Source organism: Castanea sativa, chromosome 5 (assembly GCF_040712315.1).
Source record: "Castanea sativa cultivar Marrone di Chiusa Pesio chromosome 5, ASM4071231v1".
In the NCBI taxonomy this organism is placed as follows: domain Eukaryota; kingdom Viridiplantae; phylum Streptophyta; class Magnoliopsida; order Fagales; family Fagaceae; genus Castanea; species Castanea sativa.
In genome coordinates, this window is record NC_134017.1 from 56,273,861 (window position 1) to 56,297,483 (window position 23,623).

Below are 23,623 nucleotides of genomic sequence, written 5' to 3' on the forward strand. Positions count from 1 at the left end.
TGGTCTCTTGGCCCTCCCTAGCCTTACCGTTACACTCAATGATTTACCCGTGTCATGCAAAGTGGGAGCCTCCAACCTAGCTTGTCGTCACGAAGATGGGGTAATCACATGTCACAAAGTCCTCATCACAAAGATGGGATAATCACACGTCACAAAGACGGGATAATCACCAATATCATAGCATAGGTACAAACCCACATCAAAAGCTCACAAGTTAAATGTATTCAAATACATAGTTTACTTCCAAATAGTTTCATAAGATATTTCAATAACCAAATATCTACAATATTCTCAAAGTCCTCAAAACCATTTCTTGTTAAAAATGTTTTGCATCAACTTTCCCAATTATCAAAGCATCTTTAAATTTTCCAATATACCATAAAATCCATGAATTTCATTCTCAAGAATTTAGTCAAAGATGTTAATATTTTCCTTGCTAACAAATCATGCATTTCTCCATATGCAATAAGAAATATGATGCACTTTCAATGCCTCATGCATTTTCCATAAATGATTATCAATAATAGTAAAAATAGTAAATTTTAGTAAAACCATGAATAATGTTCCAAAATGGTTTTAACCATAAAACAATTGAGTGCAACAATGACTCATTTTCATTAAGAAGCCACATACCTTGCAATCCGCAAAAAGCCTTATTCTCCAATCTCCAAAGGAGATTAATTAGAACCTAAACAATATCAAGCAAACCTATCACGATAAGCATAAAGCTTGACATTATGTCTAGGTATGAGTTAGAGATTGCTAACTAAGCAATTAATTAGGCAAGCCTAAGTATTTAAGTTCATCAATAATATATTCCACTTCCAATGTTTCTCAAAAAATTAATTTACAAGGCATAGACTTCAATTTGTAGACTTAAATCATTCATAGTATTTTCCTTAACATCAAAACCCTAACACTTTATAAGCAGTTCCCACAAAATTTACACCACATCAACAAGAGGCCCATGATACCAAAAATCACAATATCCTCCAAGACTAACAATTTAAATCCTTAACTAGTTCCAAATAAACAATAAAAATTACATTCACCAACTATTTTGCATTGAAAACCAAAACTCCCAAATCTTCACTACTTAAATAGCCACCATTATAAAAACTATAAACCCACTCGTCAAATAATTCCACCAACACAAAATCCATACATATAAACACATGAATATCACTTCCAAATCTCATAAATCACATGGGTATCATTATCAAAGCTTAGATAAAGAAAGCTTCTAGCAAAAGCATATAAACCCACCAAAAAAATTAGAAATTTTACCTCAAATAAAAGAGATTTAGATGCCTTAGATATTCCAAAAGAGTTTTCTGGTGATCTTGCCATGAAAAGATGGTGGAGATGGTGGAGGATATACACTGGTGAGAGAGTGAAAGAGAGAGGTAGAGAGGAGTGTGTATGTGAGTATGTTTGCAATTGTGTTTGAGAGTGAAATAAAAGAAATGAGGCACCCGGCCGAGAGGTAGAGATATTTTACGTAATGTGTGGTTTAGGGGAGGGAGTAGATGGGATCACACGTGTGGCTCTCCAAAAATTCCTTTTTTTTGGGTATTAGGCTAGGGCGTTGCACCCTATCCCTATCTCATCTCCTTTTTAGGGTGAGGAAATCCCGTATAGGATGGTGGACGCAAGGGGTCATTTAAAGAAGTAGCCACCTAGTTTTTGTAATGGTCTAAGAACCATACATATAATGTCCTTTTGAGGAAAGACCTTTTGATCTTACTACCAAAGATATGAGTTCAGAGTTAAAGTACAATCTTAGGAAGGTGTTATGCACCTAAAACTACCTAACCTAAGGTTGGCTTCCCATCATTGTGTCTTATGTCTTAATCGTATTAAAGGTACACTCAATACTTGTATCTAACTCACATGCACACTAGCATACATCTAGCAATCAACATGGCATCAAACATCCCTAACCATGCATCTATCATGCTTACAAACAAAGCCTACCATAAATCTAATCGTGCATATCACTTCATCCTAGCATTCATATAGCATGACATCACATTATCATCATCAAACAACAACTTATGAATCATCAAATTGCAACTTATGAATCATCAAATCATAGCAAGGATATAGGCAGCAAGCACATCATATCATCATTAAAAGCATTGCATGTACACTTTGGAAACACTTAACCAAAAAAGCATGTTCATCTCTATCATCAAAGCAAGACCATAAATGCATGAACATTACAAATGCATGACTTACCCTTACTTCCCTTGCAGCAACTCAGCACCTATGGCATCATGCATGAGCATGTGAATGCATGTTCATATCATTGAAACAACAAAACCCTAATTCTAACATGTGAGACAAAGCAAGCAATTAAACATGTGAAACATGGACTTTGAGAGTATAAAAACATGGAAAGAGAAGCTAAACAAAATAAACATGTGAAAGCAGAAGCAAAATAAAATAAACAAAATTAGGGTTTCTAAGCAAGTTCATGTGTACGCATGAACAAGCACGCGTGCACATAATCAAGCCTGTGTGTGCAAGCAAGATTATGCGTACATAAGTTTCGGCCCAGAAAACCCTAAAACACAAATAAACAGAGTAGAACACTTAAACACACATTCTAGCAACCTAACAGACTTTTAAAACATACAAAAATGTAAATCTAGGCTAGATAAACATGTTAAAGCATATTGCAACAAAAAAGCAAGACAAATAGAAGGATTAAAAGCATGAAAAGAGAAGAAAAGGAAAAAAGCAAAGTTTGAGCTAATACCTCAAATAAAATCGCTTCAAGCTTGATTTTTTACCATTCCTCTTAGTCAAATCTATTCACAAACCAATAAGAAAATGATTAGTAATATTAAACTCAAAGATCAAGGCTAAAAAAGGTCATAATTAAAAGAAAATTGACTTGAAGATGTTTTGTGAAAAACTCTCTTTTTGATTCACTATTTCTAGTAAATTTTAGTGTTTTCCTGTGGGATTTTTGTGTGTTTTAAAAATATACAGTGTAAGGCTTTTTATAGTGTGAAAAAAAAGGGTTTGGAACAATCCCCAAATGATGTGGGATTCGTTACAAACCTCAACATAAATGCAGAAAACTTGTCTTGTATAGTTTTTGGAAAGCTGTGTGTGCAGGTTGATTGTTGTGTGTGCAGGCTGATTCTTGCGTGCGCAGGCTGATTCTTGCGTGTGCATAGCGAGGGTTTTCTTTGGTCTTATTTTTCAAATTTTGATTTATTTGCTCATTAAAAGCTATATTTTCCATTTTAACACTTCTCAAGTCAATTTAACTTCTGATTGGGCCTTAAACCAACATTGGGTCTTAGAATTCAGCATTATTAGGGAACGGGGGCCTAAGACGTAAGGGATGCAAAAGCGATGTTTACAGACGATTGCAAGGCAAGTCGGGTAAAGGATAACTTAGAGATTTTTTAATATCCTATTGAGATTATTATGACATATATTGATGAAATAAAAATTAAATATAAACGAAAATGGCACTCGTAAGAGTATTAGGAGAGAAGTAAGACAGAAGTGTTTTGAAAATATAAGTCAAGTCCCTTTAGTCGGTTTTCTCAGGTGGTCTACCCTTATCTTCCCTAATTTTTAGAGTAATTCTAGTTTGAGAAAGGAGCACCAGCTGAGATTGGTTGGTAAGAAATAGGGAATAACTAAGAATTGTATAAAAAAAAAACTAAATTATATGTATAAATAAGTTAAACATATATTAAATAAAAGATGTATATATACATTCGGAGTAGGATGAGGTAAGTTGGGTTGGGCTGAACAAAACCCGTCCTCATCCCATCTCCTCTTGAGGCAGGGAAAATCTACATAGAAAAAATAAAGGATAAGGAAACACAATGTGTCACAATTACTAAAAAGATTGTTACGGAATCTTTTCGAGAAGAGTGCATTGACTATGACACTATTAAGTATGTGGGGGTAAAAATTCCCGAATAAACATTTGGGCTTTGGGCTTTATTGACGGGTACCAGTTTGTTTTTGATTAAGGCCTCCAGGCCCACAAGTCAGTCTGCACTGTAAAGGTCCGAGGAGTTGTCCGAGGAGAAATGTCTCCTCGGACGGGCCCGACAATGACCCTAGGACTTGCCAAGAAGGTTAAAGGCAAAATTCTGGAAAAACTGATGGGTAAGAGGGTGATTCAAGCACCCTCTAGACGCAAGGATGTGATAGAAATATATAGGGAAAATGCTGCTACCTCCACATTAAAGACCCTGCATCTACCTGCCTGGCCGCATTAATGGGGAAATGACCTCTGAACAACAGAATTCAACCTTCCTGCTATTATTTAAAGACTTCAAGAAGGTGGTGGATGGGACAAGTATCTAAGGGAAAGATTTGTATGACACGTGGATGAACAGTGAAGATGAAGAAGTATATAAGGAGACGAGAGAGGAAAGAAAAGGAGATCAGCTCCTGAATTAAAAAAAGAACTAAGAATTGTAAACTTGGGCATAGAAAGAGAATATATATATACAAATCGTTCTCGGCTTACGTCTGAGAAGGTCTCTTTGTCATATTTGTTTATCATTTTGCATAGATTACGGCATTCTAGCCTGCTAATCAAGCTTCCAACATCCCTAGCCTAGATCTCAAATCCATACTCTACAAATTTTATTGTATAAGGCTCATTGGGCTTGAGCCCAACATTCGTTTTTGGGTCCGGGTACAATTGTGCACTTACAAAGTACATATTGAAAGTATTTATGCTACACAACATTCTCAGAATGATGAACATAAACATCAACATTAACATATAAATATACACAAACTAACAAATTAAATTTTGACAATTAATAATTTGTAGAAACCAAAAACAACTATATATACACACACACACACACACATTAATAACTTAAATTTATATGTTTATATACCAACATTATCAAATAAAAAATTTAATGAGTTTTTATAGTAATTTAGAATTTTTTTTCTATTTTTTAAATTTTTAGATGTGAAATACTAATTCTTATTTACCTTTTGTTTCCATTAACTTATTAGTATAACTATTAGTGGTGTATCAATATAAAAGGTCAATGTTATAGTTAGCAAAATCCTATAATTGTGACCAAAATATATTGAAATAAATAAATAAGGTTGCAATAAAAGAAAGATAAAGCAAAGCAACTAATAAAATTGTTCGTGTTGAAAAACAGAGTTTTGCATCTCATACAAACACATAGCAGAAATAAACAGATCTACATCATTCATGTGAGATAACATGGAACATCTATATTTTAGAAACATCATCACCTCCTCAAAGCATGTCCTCAATTCATTGATTTTCTCCTTAATCATCTTATATATATATATCTATATCTTTTATACTCTTACCACTACCTTTAATGAATTCATTTGTCAACAGTAGCTTGTAATCCTCTCCTAGCTAGTAATTTGAATTACCATGATGGATTGGACCAAGTGATACCAACTCTAGCTCATAATACTCACAAAAATCGTTGTGATATCATTCCAAGAAGGCATTACTTGATGCAGTAAAATTCAAAAATAAAAGAAGATTGAACTTGGAAAGACTTTCAATCTTTACCCCAATTCCATGTATGTCCAAGATGTGTGGTCTTTCAATCAGTTGTATACGTACTTGTTCACGAGAATAAGAGAGTGACTTGATAAAATCCGTCTGTTTTTCTTTTAATCATACATATATATTTTACTGCACTTGTAATTACTTTATTTAATAACTTTTATTAAATAAATAAATGATTATATAATTGGGTTAGCCCTTTAAGCCAACTTAATTGGGTTTTAGTATGTGGCTTGGGGTGGAACCAAAAGGGACAAATAAAGCTCTAGCTCCAATGAGTTTTGGGCTTATCTGTCAACTTTAGACAAGTTCAGAGTTACTATTAATTATATTTAATATTACTATATAAGTATAATTGCACTCTAGGCCTTATTAATAAATTATATCTCAAGACTTTATTATCTAAACATTTAACCCCTTCATGAAAATATTCTTAGTAATACAATGTTCAAATGTTCTTGTTACCATTATTTTAGATGATAAAACAATTTTATTACTTATAACATAATGTCATACATAGCATTATACAATAGGATTTTAGGGCACTAATCCTAACAAATCAAACCACCTATTCATTGAAAAAATTGTCTAAATGAGTTATTCATTGTATATGCACCACATGACATTATCTATAGTCTATCCTTCTTATTTATTATTAAAGTTAATTGAATTCTAGATAATGCATACCAGGGTAGAAAAATATTGAAGGTATGTTTTACTAAATGCTTGTTCATTATCAATAGCATTTAAGTCTTTCTTAAAAAAAAAACTTCAAAATCATGAAGTTATGGAGTTTTTGTAATTAATTTTGGGAGTTTTATTCATGGATTTGATGCAGTTACATTTGGTTATTTTTCATTTTACACTTTTAAATGGACCATTTCCTTTTTCTTCTTTTGTCTTTTTTAAAATTAAAATTATCATATAGAGATATTCAATATTTTATTGATCTGGTGTAAGTATAGTTCATATGGTTTTGATTGATACAAGCAATGACTTTGCTAATTCTATAACAAAGATGGCTCCAAAGATTGCCCAATATTCTTAGAATGATGGTCATGTTATTAGTCTTTTTGCTCCAAAGAAACACATACAAATGAAGATACATACAATCACACACCTAAACATTAAAAAAAATAAACATAACTATTAACATATGTATACACAAACTAACACGCTATAACCAATAACAATTAATTTATAACAAAAAATTGAATAAATAAATACATACGTTAATAAATTAAATTTAAATGTTCATATACAAAAATTCTAGAAGTAAAAAATTGAATGAGTTTTGAAACGTAATTTTATATACTCATTATACTTTCAATATGTTATCTGTGATTTAAAATACTACTACTTATCTACTCCTTTGCACAAACTTATTAACATAATTGTTCATAGTGTATCGATGTGAGAGGTCCATGTTTTAGCTAATAAAAACCTATAATTGTGAAGGAAAAAAAAAATTAGAGCAAAGGCATGCAATAGTATAAATTGTTGGAAAACTATTTGCATCTCATACAAATCATGTGCAGCATAAAAGAAAAACCAACATCTACTTTTATTATGCTTGAACATATGCACTTTTGAATTTTCTAATTAGGGTTTATAGAGTCATATCTTTTGTGCATCTACTTTGCATCTAGTTTGAAAAAACTCATCAAGAACACTTGATTCCTTGAAACATCTAAAGTCCTAGAAACTTGATTTTGGAATTTCATTGATCTTCACTTCAATGACCACATAATTGTCTGTAAGAGTGGACTCTCTTCCTTGACATCAAAACCCTAGTCGTGTGCTGCTTGGAGAGTTGACAAATATGATATTTCTTCTCTTTTTCAGTCATGTAGCCAAAGAGGGTGAGAGAGAACTTTTCTCACTTAAACTTGCAGTGTGAAGACTTAGGTTTTCATTAAATGACTAATCTTTTTTTTTTTAATTAAATGATATCCTATCATCTTATGATAGGCCCATAGATATCATTAACCACAATTTATATATTTCACTATAAAGTTTTGGTTGCACTCTAAGTTTCTATATGATTATTTAATCACCCCAAGACTTTATTAAATAGCAGTTAATGTGGGGATTCAAAAGGCCAAAAAACTCTTAATTGGTGTGGGGTGAGAGAGAACCAAATCCTAGCTAAGTCCCACATCACCTAGCTAAGGGGAGGTCTTGTGCCTTATACGAAGACCTTGGACTCTAACTGGTATGAGCCTTTTAAAACCATAAGGGGCAACCCAAAGTGGACAATATCATGCCAATGATGAGCTAGGGCGTGACAGTTAACCTTTTCATGAAATCATCCATAGTGAAATAAAGTTAATGGTTACTATCACTTTATAAATCCCTTCATCTTAAGTTCTTGAATCCTTAGTTTAATCTCTTTATTATTTTTATATTCTTATGAGGTCTAACTCTATTGAATGTAAATTATAGTAACTCCTTACTAAAATGATTAGACATAATACTCTAAGTAATTAGTTCCAATCAAATCTTTTACAAGGGGATGTTTCGTGTCTCTTTTTTCAGGATTATGAATTTCCTCTTAAGAAATAATGCTTCCAACACGCTACATGTGATTATCCAATATACTAAGGTATTGACCGAACAAGATCTCACTCTGAAATAGAAGTAGTGAAATTAATTTGTTCAAGTAACAGTAAATAGTAGAACAAAAAATCACATAGTAGCCCAATTCAATGAATCTCAAACACTTGAGACACATCAACATATCAATCAAAAGTCTCTAATTCCACGAACAAGATAGATTATCATAATTGACATGCTATAGTATTTGTAGATGGAATGCCCAAATTTTATAGACATGAACTAAGATTTATGAGTTTACATAGAACTTTTGATCTTCTATATGTGAACATTGTTTTCATACTTAAATCACACCTAATGCATCTTATGGAATGCACATAATGTCCAATAACTTATGCACAAATAGTCTCAAAAAACAAAAAAACTTTCTTAAGTCCTAACATAGAAGTCATTATAATGGACTAAAAATTCAGAAATAAGGCCATATAAAATTTTCCTAAAATAATTTGAAATTGTAATGCTTTTAGATTCACATGAAATGACTTCATTTACTTGTGCAGCAAGGGCGAGGAAAGTCATTATTAAGTCAATTTTAAGAGTGATTCTAGGAAGATGATTAGGAAATCATTTGAGAAACTACATTGAGTATGCCTCTCTCAATTGCATCATAAAAGTCATTTCATTGCCCAACATTCTCAAGGTGATGGTTTCATAAGTGTGCTTTCTTCTTGTAGTTTAAAAGAAAGACTAGCACCAAACACGCACACACACACACATATGGACAAAATGTGGATAAAATACCTAATTAGGTATTGTTTCTTAGGTATTTGTTTTAAAATTCAATCACATGTCTACTTAAACAAAACATGAAACGCATTAACATTGTATGTTTTTTCTTCTTCTTCTTTTTCCTATGTATGAGTTAAACCCCATTTAGAAAACTAGTGAGAAACCACGGAACTGCAACCACTCTCGATATTCACCCTTAATTTTAGACTTCTAAATGTTTGAAGAAATTAAATCAAGCTTCTCTCTCTCTCTCTCTCTCTCTCTCTCTCTCTCTCTCTCTCTCTCTCCACACGAACTCTCAAACTTGTACTAGTACGTGGGAAGAATAGGGTCAGTGATTCCTACTACATTATTGGCAGGCACTGAAATCAGTGTCAAAGAGATTCAATCAGCAGTTGCTTTTTTTGATCATTACAAGCATTCCATTTACATTGTATTGGTTAGCTCGCCCAAGCTTGATCCTAATGGTGCACTTATGTATATGCATTGTTCCTTTAGCAAATTCTGATTTGGGTTTATTTTGAACAAACTCATCAAGAACACTTGATTCATTGATCTTCACTTCAATGACCACATAATTGTCTGTAAGAGTGGACTCTCTTCCTTGACTTCAAAATTCTAGTTGTGTGCTGCTTGGAGAGTTGAAAAATATGATATTTCTTCTCTTTTTCAGTCATGTAGCCAAAGAGGGTGAGAGAGAACTTTTCTCACTTAAACCTGTAGTGTGAAGACTTAGGTTTTCATTAAATGACTAATCTTTTTTTATTTGTTTTTAACGCATAATGGATCAGCTAATGGACCAGCCTATGTGGGCTTTTTAGAGCGTGGCTTGAAGTGGGGTCGAAGGGAATTAAAAACACTAGTTCCAATGGGTCTTGCAACCCCTGTCATCTTATGATAGGCCCATAGATATCATTAACCACAATTTATATATTTCACTATAAAGTTTTGGTTGCACTCTAAGTTTCTATATAATTATTTAATCTCCCCAAGACTTTATTAAATAGCAATTAATGCAGGGATTGAAAAGGCCAAAAAAATCCCAAGTGTTGTGGGGTGAGAGAGAACCAAATCCTGGCTAAATCCCACATCACCTAGTTAAGGGCAAGGTCTTGTGCCTTATACGGAGACCTTGGATGCCAACTGGTATGAGTCTTCTAAAACCATAAGGGGCAACCCAAAGTGGACAATATCATGCCAATGATGAGCTAGGGCGTGACAATTAAACATTCCATGAAATCATCCATAATGAAATAAAGTTAATGGTTACTATCACTTTATAAATCCCTTCATCTTAAGTTCTTGAATCCTTAGTTTAATCTCTTGATTATTTTTATATTCTTATGAAGACTACCTCTATTGAATATAAATTATAGTAACTCCTTACTAAAATGATTAGACATAATACTCTAAGTAATTAGTTCCAATTAAATCTTTTACAAGGGGATGTTTCATGTCCCTTTTTTCAAGATTATGAATTCCTCTTGAGGAATAATGCTTCCAACACGCTACATGTGATTATCCAATATCCAAAGGTATTGACCAAACAAGATCTCACTCCAAAAAAGTAGTGAAATTTATTTGTTCAAGTAACAGTAACTAGTTGAACAAAAATCTCATAGTAGCCCAATTCAATGTATCCCAAACACTTGAGACACATCAACATATCAATCAAAAGTCTCTAATTCCACGATCAGGATAATTATCATAATTGACATGCTATTGTATTTGTAGATGGAATTCCCAAATTTCATAGACTATGAACTAAGATTTATGAGTTTACAAAGAACTTTTGATCTTCTATATGTGAACATCGTTCTCATACTTAAATCACACATAATGCATCTTATGGAATGCACGTAATGTCCAATAACTTATGCACAAGTGGTCTCAAAAAAAAAAAAAAAACTTTCTTAAGTCCTAACTTAGAAGTCATTATAATGGACCAAAAATTCAGAAATAAAGCCATACAAAATGTTCCCAAAATAATTTGAAATTGTAATGCTTTTCGATTCACATGAAATGACTTCATTTACTTGTGTAGCAAGGTCGAGGAAAGTCATTATTGAGTCAATTTTAAGAGTGATTCTAGGAAGATGATTACGAAATTAATCATTTGAGAAACTACATTGAAATTGAATACGCTCTCCAATGTTAATGTGTTTCATGCTTTGTTCAAGTAGACATGTAATTGAATTTTAAAACGAGTACCTAAGGAACAATACCTAATTAGGTATTTTCTTCTTCTTCTTTTTCCTATGTATGTGTTAAACCCCATTTAGAAAACAAGTGAGAAACCACGGAACTACAACCACTCCCACTTCTCAATTCTCACCCTTAATTTTAGACTTCTAAACGTTTGAAGAAATTAAATCAAGCTTCTCTCTCTCTCTCTCTCTCTCTCTCTCTCTTCACACGAACTCTCATACTTGTACTAGTACGTGGGAAGAATAGGGTCAGTGATTCCTACTGCTTTGTTGGCAGGAACTAAAATCGGTGTCAAAGAGATTCAATCAGCAGCTGCTTTTTTTTATCATTACAAGCTTTCCATTACATTGTATTGGTTAGCTCGCCCAAGCTTGATCCTAATGGTACACTTATGTATATCCATTATTCCTTTAGCAAATTCTGATTTAGATTTGTGTTATTTTGATGATTGGTAGAGTTTTTGTTTGTCAAGGATTAAAATCATCCATGCTGGTAACCTATAATCCATGCCCTCTTGGATATTAAGAAAGCTAAAAGTTTTAAGTACTTGAATTTCATCGAAGTTGTATAGTAATGCAAAGTAGGAGTTCACCGGAGTTTGAAATTTTTTTAACAGCTTCTTGGATGCTCTGGAATTATAGGAACACAAAATGGAGAGGAGAAATGCTCCCACAAGCTAAACTAGCTTGGAAGAACACTACGGCCTGCAGGTATGTTGAAGGAAAGCTCTTGACAGACGAAAAATATATCTTGTACCCGGCATATATGCCGGGTGTCTTACACAGGGGCGGGCCCCACAGTGTGTGGGACCCGCCCTTGTGTGAGTGACCCAGCATATATGCCGGGTACACCATATACCGCCTCCTTGACAGAAGCTCAACTTGGTAATATCTACCTACAAGCAAATTGACTCAGTAGGGATTGCATTTATTGTTCACAATAATAACGGGTCAGTGGTTGTAACTCATAATGAGAAGTTATTGGAGAAAATCAATGGATGATAGCCCAAGCTCTTATTTAGACTTTGCTTTTTTGCCATGAATTGGGTATTATATGAAATCTTCAGGTGGAATGTTCCAATGCTCATTATTGGCATGAATTAACTGAGACGACATTGTGCTCAACGAACTTGGTGACTTAATGAAGATGATTCAAGATCAAGAGTTGAGACAAACTTTCAATAATACTAATTTAAACTACAAAATTCATGTGAACTAGATGTTATTTATCATTCGATTCATAAACCTATTTTTTATGCATTATTTTAAACTTCAAAAACTTAAATTTAAATAATTGATTGATGATATGACTATTAATCTTTGATCACTTTGAAATTTTGCAAGCATGGAGAATAGACAAAAATAATGTAATCTAACGGTGAATTTGTCAAAATTTGCATCCAATTAAAAAATATTAAAAGATACAACATTACTTAAAGTTACACTAGGTATAACTTTAACCCATATATATATATATATATATATATATCAGATGTAGAATCACTCTTCTCACTGGATGATGATTACTCTCTCCAAGCTTTGGTAGTTATGGCCTATTCTACTTCTGAAGATGATTCAGACCCAGATAATGATGATGATTCAGACCTAGAAATCCAAACCCTTTACACATCCCAACCTATTATAGCCCTTCTAACCAACCCCACACCCATAGCCCAAGTACATATCCTTCTTGACACTTATTCCAGACCCATTCCAGTAATAGCCTTGTTTGATACAGGAGCAGCAGCAACAATTCTCCATCTTAAGATTTTACTTGAGGAATTTTGGTTACCCCATAATCAGATGTTCTGAGCGGCAAATGAAGAAACATTTTTTAATCACCCAGAAAAGTAAGCCTATCTTCATTAGAATCTTTCCAACCCTTATCATCAAACACCAAGTCTTTGGATCCCCCCATTACAGGTAAAGACTTTCTTATAGGATTTGATCTCTTTCATCAAATACTTAGCCTCAGATGGTCTTCAAAAGGACTTTTGCATAAACAACACCTCCTCACCTAGACCCAATTACCTCATTTATTCACAGTGGACCCCTTTGACTCTTTGAAACTCTAGATTATCATTGACTCTTGTGCAAATAGCCACTCTAAATTCCTCCTTAAAAATCAAAATTCTTTGCGAAAAAACCCAAATTTTTTCATACATCTCCCCTTTAAAAAGAATGAAGATGTTAACCCCACAAAAGTCAGTCACAGATGAATGAATCCAGAACATTTAGCCTTGGCTAAGCAAGAATTATCTACTCTTCTTTTAGCACCACTTCAACTAGAACCTCAAACCAGACCACAAAATGAACGTTCTCTTAAGCAAAAAGACAAAGAACTATTATACCAATTCCCAGATCCAACTATTGGTGCTTCTTCAAGATCTCCAGATATGAACATGTTGGCTATAGATCTTGACCCTCCAAACCCAATTTCATGATTTCTCAAAACCCTTACCCTTGAAGACCCAAAACAACCTTTTGTGCTCCCAGTAATTAATGACACAGATTTAGATTTGTCTGATCTTGATCTCGAAGATGTATTTCTGGCAGAACCAAAAGTAGAAGAAGATGAGTTCTTTGCCCTAAACAGCCTCCTCCACCTCCACCACCAATTTTTCCTCCATTACCTTTTATTCCTGACAACCAAACAAGATTGACCTACTCATCAACCACAGATTCAAAACACCTATTCACCATTGATAATACCCCTCCTTCCAAATGACATGGTGAGATCTCTAACATGTATTAGACTGTATTGGCTTAGCTGCCTGATGAAGCATCTCATATTTCATAATCCATGATTTTGGAAAGAGAGAAGCCATCTGGTCTTCGTTGAGTGTGTGTATATATATATATACACACACACTTGGGGCAAGATGAGTTTGTCTTTCTAACATCCCTTCCATAAGAGTCTACATGATATATAACCAAAACCGTAGTTTTTTTCTACTTCCTCTCTACACCTCCAAAAACGACATTTTCGTGGACTTTTAATCTTGCTCTTATGTTTTTATGGGCTTTTAAGCTTGCTCTTATGTTTTTTCCTGTTTAGGTCCAACACGATCTCTCTCTTCTTCTTTTTTTCTTCTTTTTTTAATTATTTTAAAATTATAAAATTCAAGCATAATTCACAAAAATCGTAATCAAATTCTATAATCACACACATATAAAAGAAGGAAGCCGTAATTCTCAATTAATTCCACAAAACTATATTAAATAAAAGTTTGAAAACATAATTAAACAATAATCCATTAATCTTTAGCATATATAATAGTCACAAAAATCGTATAGATTTCCAATAATTAAGAGACTAAAACTCTTATTTGACAACAACAAGAAGACGTTATAGAAAACAAAGAGGAAAACACTTGAGGAAGAGAAAAACAGAGATACAGACCACAAGCAAAAAGAAATTAATTTGAGTTTAGTACAAAAAGTTTATGAAAGCACACTTGTCACACCACGTTAATTATTACAAACTTGTAATATGACCTTTGGAGAGTATTAGACCCTTAGCATTCCCATTTAAGTGCGGTAACCCACCAACTCTATTTTCTCCACTTTAATTGGAGTTTATCTGTTTTTGACTTTATAGTTTATATTGCGAGGTAAAAACTAAAAAAAGAAATTTTAAAAAAAAAAACTTAAATTGATTTAAAGATTTCAGAATCCCAACAGAACAAGAGTCTATGAAAATTCAAACATCATATAAATAAAACAATAAACTCAATCTAACCGGTCCAATTAAAAACACATTAACATTATCTATTTATATTTTTGGCTAAATATTAGGTACATTATCTAAATATCATAAACACTTATTGGAGTAACAGTCTATAATTTTAACTCAAACCCTTTATTTCTACCTCCTCTACAATTTCAAAATTTCTTGTAGGTTTTTTCTCTATTTGCCTCCAACATGATCTTCAAGAAACAACATGTTGATGGAAAAGTGGTGTTAATTCCTGTAGTGCTAGTTCCTGTGGTGTTAGTTCATGTGGTGTTAATTCCTGTCCTGCAGGGGACAAGAAAGAGGATGCATGAGGATGAGTTTTGGTGCGCACTACACCCCTAAGGACAAAGCAGGAAGCCCTCAATCTGAAGGCGATGACGCTCACTTTATCTGTGCGGAGAAGAACACTATTGGCATGGCCGACGGTGTTGGCCGTTGGGCTAGATTTGGCATAGACGCTGGAAAATACGCACGCCAACTGATGTCGAATGTTGTGACCGCAGTCCAAAAGCAACAACCACCACTCAATCGTATCGTGGACCTAAGACAAGCTTTGGAGGAAGGTTTCTTGAATACCAAGGCTATGGGTTCATCCACGGCTTGTATTGTGACTTTCAAGGATTATTATTTACGTGCTATCAACGTGGGAAACAGTGGATTTATGATTTTCAGGAACAGTAAATGTGTGTATAAATCGCGGATACAACAACATGGTTTTAACTATCCGTACCAGTTGGGAAATAGCATGACCTGTGACAAGCCATGTTCAGCTATTGTAACAACAGTGGAACGCTTATTACCTGGAGACATTACAGTTCTTGGTACTGGTGGTCTTCTAGACAATATGTTCACTGCAGAAATCGAAGATATTATCAGTAAGGGCACTTTGGAAGGTGTAAACACAGAGAAGTTGGCTTCCACCATTGCACTCTTGGCATTGTTCAATTCCATGGATAAAAATGTCGATAGCCCATTTGCACAAGTTGCTCGGCTGGCTGGACTGAAGCACAACGGAGGAAAGAGAGATGATATTACGGTTATTGTTGACCATGTTATTGCATTGATTGAGTTTAGGTGTGTTATTCATCCAAAAAAAAAAAAAAAATTTTGACCTTCTGTTTTGTTTTAGTACTGTTCTTATTTGTAAAGAAAATGTTCTGCATTGAAACAGTGCTGAGCCTTTTGGCTCTTAGCTCAGCTTTGTATTGTGTTTTTTGATCATCAATAATATTCATTCATCACTTTGTTGGGCTCGTGGAGTTCAGTTTTGTGAATGTTACAGTTTTAAATGGGATATTTTTGTTAACTTAGACCACAGAGAAGAGGCTAACCTGAACTGTTTTTTGCCCTTTTTCGGACTTGTTTGTTTGAGGAATATATTTATTCCTTCATAATTAGAGTTTGCTATATGTATTTTTCTCTTTTAACATTGTGAAAATTGCTGCAATTATATGAATGTAAGCATATTGCCGAACCATGTAAATTTTTGTTTTGGTTTGGGTTGGATTGAATGGAAATTTGGAACTAGACCATATTGCCAAAGCTTAGTATTGTTTTGCATCTTTGCCAAGAAATTGTCAAATCATTTCCAATAATTAAGAGATTAAAATTTTATTTGACAACAATTATTAAAAGAAAAAAATTTGACGAAGACAACAAAAACGTTAACAGAAAGCAAAGGGGAAAACAATTGAGAGAGAGAGAGAAATAAGACAGAGACCAAAACAAGAAGGAAAAATTAATTTGAGATTTTTTTACTAAAAATTCTGAGTTTTGTTAATGTAGAGACTAGAGATTGCATATTTTTTATTTTTTATTTTTTATTTTTGGAAGTTATAGAGACAACTATTCTCATAGCTTGTTCTATAATTTATAAAAAAGAAAATCTTGTTACACACTATCATTGTATATTTTGTACACACTCTATTTGAAATCGTGTTTTGAAAACTCAATTTTAGCTAAAATTGTAAAATTTTGAAATAGTGAAATCGTGTTTTGAAATAACGAATTCATAGTTTAATTGAAATCGTGTTTGTGAAAGCACAATTTTAGCCCACGTGGCTGTGTGAATTCCACAAGAGCAACCGCAAGCAGTGGGACTTTCAAAGACCTTAACAAGTTATACATGGGACATGTTAAAGTATTCTACACCTAGGAAGCACGGGTGTGGCGTAGACACAGTTGCACACGCATCTGTGACGAGTCCTTTTTTTTTTTTCAATTCGGGTGCCAAAATGTGCCGAAATACGTGTCAAAAAAAAAAAAAAACAAAGACTTAAAGACTCAGGCAAACTTGTACAGCTTACATTGGTGAGTTTGATCTAGCAGTGATTAGTGATTTTGAGGGAATTGAGAGTGAGAAGTGGAGAAGAAATACAAGGTGGCCAATGTAAACTGAAGAACAGAGAACAGGAGAAAAGTAGAAAGCAAAGAAAGTTGAAGATGAAGATGAGAGATTATAAAGGGGAAGTGGAAGTGTCAGAAAACGTGTGGAGTAGAAAAGGTAAAAAATAATAAAATATATATAAATGTGTGAACGGGTGAGTGGTAAAGAGAAAAGGAAAAAATAATATAGAATACGAAAAATGTTGGAATTATACATATATATATATATATATATATATATATATATATATATAAAAGCAAAAACCTCGTTGAGAAGAGCATGAGGTCCACGTACTAAGTGATGCTCTAATTTTGTATTTAACATTTTTTTACATCTTTCATTAACTTTTTTTTTAAAAAAACTTTTACTCAAATGTTCACATTAACTTATTTTTCTGTTATCTTATTAATATCAAATTAATTGTTTAAGCTTACACCACACATTTCTCTATTCTTCACGTCTTTTAGCACACCTACCGTTTTAGTATTTTTAAAAAAACAAAATAAATAATAATAATTGAGGACTAATAATAATTAAGGACTAATAATAACTAACGACATAAGGAGAGATAGAAAGACATAAAAATGTTATAGATTATTAAATAGAACGCACTATTTCACTATATATTACCAAAATAAAATACGTGAGACTGACAAAATATTTGAAAGAGAGAGAAAGAGTAAGAGCCAGGCAGTAGCGGCGCCACATTCAAGCCAAGGTGTTCTCAGGAACACCCTAACTTGAAAAAAAAAATTATATACGATAATTTTTTTTTTAATTTATCTACCCTTAAAAAATAATTAGGAACACCCTCAAGTTAGATACTCACATACAACTTCGGCCCCCCCTCTCTCCAAAATCTAGGCCCCCATCATCAAAATTTCATCAAATCAGCCCAAAGAGATCACAATAGTACCAAACCCGTAACAAGAAAAAACTTCAAATAGAACAAAATTTTGGTCTAAACAAAAAAAAAATACATAATATAATCATACCATAAATCTAAAATAACAAAACAGAAATCACAAATTCCCAATTTTACCTATTTAAATTTCTCTCCCTCAATTTCACTCTCTCAACTCTTATTCTTCCTCCAACAACTGTCGTTTTTTACCTGAATCCTTTAGGCTTCTTTAGTTCTTCTTGCCTGGACTGTCATATTGTTATGGTTGATGTTGTCTGCTATTTGAACAACAAAAATCCTCCTCTATTTTTTTCTTCTTCTTTGGCTTAGATTTCTCCACCAGTTTGCTGAAATCCTCCTCCATTATTTTCTTTCTTCTACTTCGATTTCTCCACCAGTCCATTGTCTCTTTGTTTTCTCAAGAGGTTTTTTACTTTCCCTATATCTACATTTAAACTTTTGGTCAAAAATATCAGACACAAATGTAGTTTTTACTATTGTATTTTGTCCAAAGTCCATCTACTCTACACGTGGGATTCACTTCTTCACATCTTTCTTTTTCCTACATTTTATCTATTTTTTTTTTCATATTAATGAGTTATGATAGAAATCAAAATGTATCTTTTGCAATATATTATTAAGTCAGACGTCTGATTGGGATAGTTTATTTTGTTAAAATTGAAAAAATTTTTGTTAAAAGTACTGTAGGTAAAAATAAAAGTTAGTTGAAATAGTACAATGAGATCCATGAATAATACCAAAAAGTGCAAGAGGACCCATGAATAGTAGCAAAAATAAATTAAATAGTAAAATAAGCTAGCAAAATTAAGTCATGTCAAACACACACTACATATATGAATTTATGGCTTAAAAATAGATTATATGAATTTACATTTTTTAAAAGCTCTTAAAAAAAAAGTGGGGTTCTAATTTATACAAATTAAATATAATATATATAAAGTGATAACTCTAAAAGGTACATTAGGATTGATTGGTACCCAAATATATCATTTTTTTTTTCTTCTTAACTAAACTTAAATGACCTTAGTATGAAATTGACCATTTTTCTTCGGGCCCCCCTTAAGTTCAAATCCTAGGTTTGTTCCTGCCAGAAACACCCTGAGAAACATTCCTGGAGCCGCCACTGGAGCCAGGGTTACCATATCCGCTATACTGGCCTCCCACCACCACCAAGACGCCAAAACCCCTACGGATAATTTTGTTTTTTTTAATCTACTTAAAATTAGGGGCTTAAATATGATTTAAGTAATTTTGTTTGATATTTTTTGTTTTTGGTATATAAGTAGAGAGAATATTTGGAGCACCATGCAAAGCCATATTCTACCATGGTTTAATTTTAAATCATCTATAAGACACATGAATATACATTTGCCCATGTCATGTCTTAGTGTTGCACTATCGATGAGTAGAAGATCGTGAGAGAGTTAGACATACTTTCATTTTATGGTATAAAATATGTGAACACAACACAATTTAGTTGAATTTCATGATATTGTTACTTTTTCCATTTATCTTTGGTTTCATTATTATAAAATAAATAAACTTACCTTGATAAGGCTACAAATATGCCGTGAACATACTAAACTAATTTTTAATATTTCAAAATGTATATGATTTTTTACTCTAATTTAGTTTAATTTTTCTTTAAAATATATGTATAACATTATCCAAAAAAATCTTACATAAAATATCACAAAATTATCCATGTATCGAATGGGCAACTTACTAGTTTTTATAAAGCCACTACTCACTAGCCACCTTTTCCATCATTTGGTAACCTGGAAGAGTTTTAAACAGATTTTTTTTTAATCAATTTTATACAGAATTATAGGATACACTAATGTTTTTTAATTATCTATGCTACACATAAAAGCACGGACTCCTTAAGGTGAAGTTTGAATGACCATTATATGAAAATATATTTAATAATTTATAAATAAAAATATATTTGATAATTTTTTGATAAATGTATCTTACCGCACCTGCACCTTACTTTTTCAAAAATTGCTAAGTTGCTACACTTCACCCGAACTTGAACCCAAATCCGCACCATGCTTCCTAATTCTACACTACCTTTCATGATCTGGATGGATAGTTCTATTTCTTTTAATCTCTCGGGGCATAGGTTATCAAATGATCAAGACGACTCAGGATATTTATTAGACTTGTCAAAGTGCATATAGTAAAGTTTCTCAACCACTAAATAATATCTCAAACATATCAAATGAATATGTTCAGGGGCACAATTTGCAGAGCTGGTGGTGCCATCCAACTAATATACGTTTCGTAATGAATTCAAACTATTAATGGCTTTCTGTTTTGTTTGTTAGTAAGCTATCTGAATGGTTTATGTTGTGTTTATACAGAGGTGCTATATGCTATTTTGTTTACATTGTTTGATTCTCTTAAGTGAACAAAATTTGGGAAGAGTCAGAAGTGTACAAGAAGAAGCTTGCACATGCTGAACAGCTGAAGCAATATATGCAGAGTCTAAAACAACTGGCAAACCAAAAGGAGTAAGGCCCACTAATAGAATTGGCTTCCTTGGTCTGATTGGTAAAAAAGTTGATAGCATAGAGTACTATAATGAGAAGATTATTGAACATTTTCTTGTTTGTAAAGAAAATGTTCTGCATTGAAGCAGTGCTGAGCCTTTTGGCTCGTAGCTCAGCTTTGTATCGTGGGTTTTGATCATCAATAATATTTCTGATTCATTACAGTTTTAAATGAGATGATTTTGTGAGGCTTGGTCCATAAAACGGATGCTAACTTGAACTGTTTTTTGCCCATTTTTGGACTCGTATGTTTGAGGTATATATTTGTTCCTTCAAAATTAGAGTTTGCCATATCATTGTACGCCTCTGTCTTTTTATAACGCTGAAAATAGCTGCAATTCTATAAATGTAAGAATATTATAAAATCACGTAAATTTTAGTGTTGGTTTGGGTTTGGGTGAACGGTAATTCGGAACTAGATCATATTGCCAGAGCTCGGTATTGTTCTGCATCTTTGCCAAGAAATTGTTAAATCATTTCCAATAATTAAGAAATTATGATTTTATTTGACTACAATTATTGAAAGAAAAAAATTGCCGACGACAACAAAAATGTTAACAGAAAGCAAAGCGGAAAACACTTGAGAGAGAGAGACCAAAACAAAAACAAGAAATTAATTTAAGACTTTTTTTTGAGAAAAATTAATTTGAGATTCTGAGTTTGTTAATGTAAGTGTGGAAGTGACAGAGACAACTATTCTCATTGCTTGTTCCATAACTTTCAAAAAGGAAAATCTTGTTATACACTATCATTATATAATTTGTTTATACTCTCTTTAAAATCATGTTTTGAAAACACAATTTTGGTTAAAATTTTGAAATTGTGAAATCGTGTTTTGAAATAATGAATTCACAATTTTAATTGAAATCATTTTTGTGAAAGCATGATTTTAGCCTACATGGTTGTGCATAATGAATATGCAATAATGAGTGTGATAATCAATGTCGTTTGCAGAATTAGAAATTACATACCTAAATGTTGAGAGTATGTGGACACGGAACTTGGGTAGCAACTAGTTCTGATTAAATTTTGAAGTCAGTGCAGCATGCACCTACTGACTCTTCTTTCAAGAATTGGCAATGGGGTTGGATCATGGATACTCCATCCTATCCCACCTCTTCTTTGAGGCTAGAAAAACCTGTACGAGATAGTAGCAATGCAGGTGAGGCTCAAGATGGGTTGAAGATATTTTACCAATCCTAATTAGATTGCTTTGACATTGTGGAAATAACAATTAAATATAAAGGAAAATGACAACTGTGAGAGTATTAGGAGAGAAGTAACACACAAGTTTTTTGAAAATACTACTAGAGAATGTGTACGAAAAACAGTAAAACCTATGACACACATCATTTTGCACACATGTCCATACAAGTGGGTGAATTTGAACTAAAATTGTGACTTGAAGACATTATTCCAAGTTGGAAATCAAAACTCGTCCCTACCTTTTATGTTATAAAATCCATGCTAGGTGGAGCAGCATGGGAATTTTTTTTTTTTTTTTTTTAATTGGCAGTGCGGATTGTATCTGCTATCAGTTTTTTTTTTTTTTTGTTGACTTTATAGGGCTATTCAAAAATTTAAAAATATATCTATATATATATATATATAAATTTAAAATTAAATCATAAATAGATTTCAAGAATTCCCAATTGCGAATCCTAACAACACCGGAGTAGATGAGAATATTAACCACAAAAACTTTTTATATACAAAAGGGGAAATACACAAAATACCCCATCTAACCAAGACAAGAATATTACATGAGAATATTACCACAAAAACTTCTAATACCCCATCTAACCGGTCCAATAATAAAATAGTGGTGTTTATTTATTTATTTATTTTTTTTATACAAAATAGAAATTTTACTCTAGTATAATTTAAGTATAGACCTGAAAACTTGAACCTCAGCCTCTTGCCTCCCATAACCTACAAGTACTTATACTTTGGAATGACCATCGCACTAAAGATGTGCGATAATTATAGTGGTGTTTATTAAATTGTTATTGTGTGCAACACTAGCAAATTAATATCCAATAAAAATACTTTAATGTAAAAGCTCACTCAACTTTGATTTTTATTGCTTACTTAAGGCCTGCTCCTTTTGTATTTCGTTTTTTAATACTCTTCTTGTGGAATGAACTACCTAGCTACTTCAATGTCAAAAGTCATAACATCTTATTCAGGTTCAGGTTATGTTATCTAGGGTTCTAATCGAACGACCTTTTTTTTTTTTTGGGTTACATATATTTCATATAGTCAATTAGAGATAGTATTACAAGGTCCAAAATGCGTGCATGATAGAAGCAAGTGTTGCAACAGAGGTTTGATATATAGTCAGATAACAATCGCCTGATATGATATCTCCACCAATGCTGTTAGTGTTAGTTGCCCAAGTGCATAGCTCCTAATTTACCCATAAATCTGCTCCAACTCCCTGCCAACAACTCACTAAATTTGATCACATACATCCGGAATACTCATGGGCAGTGGGTAGCTTCAGCCTACTTTGATAACCTTTTTCATGCAGGAGGGGGATCAGATGGAGGAGTGCCTGAATGCCTTGTAGTGGACGATGACTGATGATATGTGGGAATTTCTCTCTACTGGTTTTACTGCAAAAGAAGTGAAGGTGGCTCTGTTTCAAATGGGACCAACAAAAGCTCTAGGACCCGATGGTATGAATGACCTTTTTTTATCAAAAATTCTAGCATGTTGTGGGTGATTCTGTTGTTCTAGCTGTTCTGGATTTTTTATAATAATGGTAATATGCTACCTGATATTAACCATATAAATATTGTGCGTACCCCTAAAGTTAAAAATCCGGAGAGAATGTCTGAGTTTAGACCAATAAGTCTGTGTAATGTTATTTACAAAATTATTTCTAAAGTATTGGCAAA

At 32.9% G+C, this 23,623-nt stretch overlaps 1 protein-coding gene across 1 annotated transcript; it reads left to right on the top strand.

The window, feature by feature from the left end:
* Nucleotides 1–12,663: 12,663 nt before the first annotated feature.
* LOC142635447 (putative protein phosphatase 2C 55) lies at nucleotides 12,664–16,047 on the top strand. Its single transcript, XM_075809599.1, has 3 exons — nucleotides 12,664–12,902; nucleotides 15,143–15,928; nucleotides 16,026–16,047. Exons 1-3 carry the CDS (start codon nucleotides 12,664–12,666, stop codon nucleotides 16,045–16,047), a joined length of 1,047 nt encoding a protein of 348 aa, XP_075665714.1.
* Nucleotides 16,048–23,623: the final 7,576 nt, after the last annotated feature.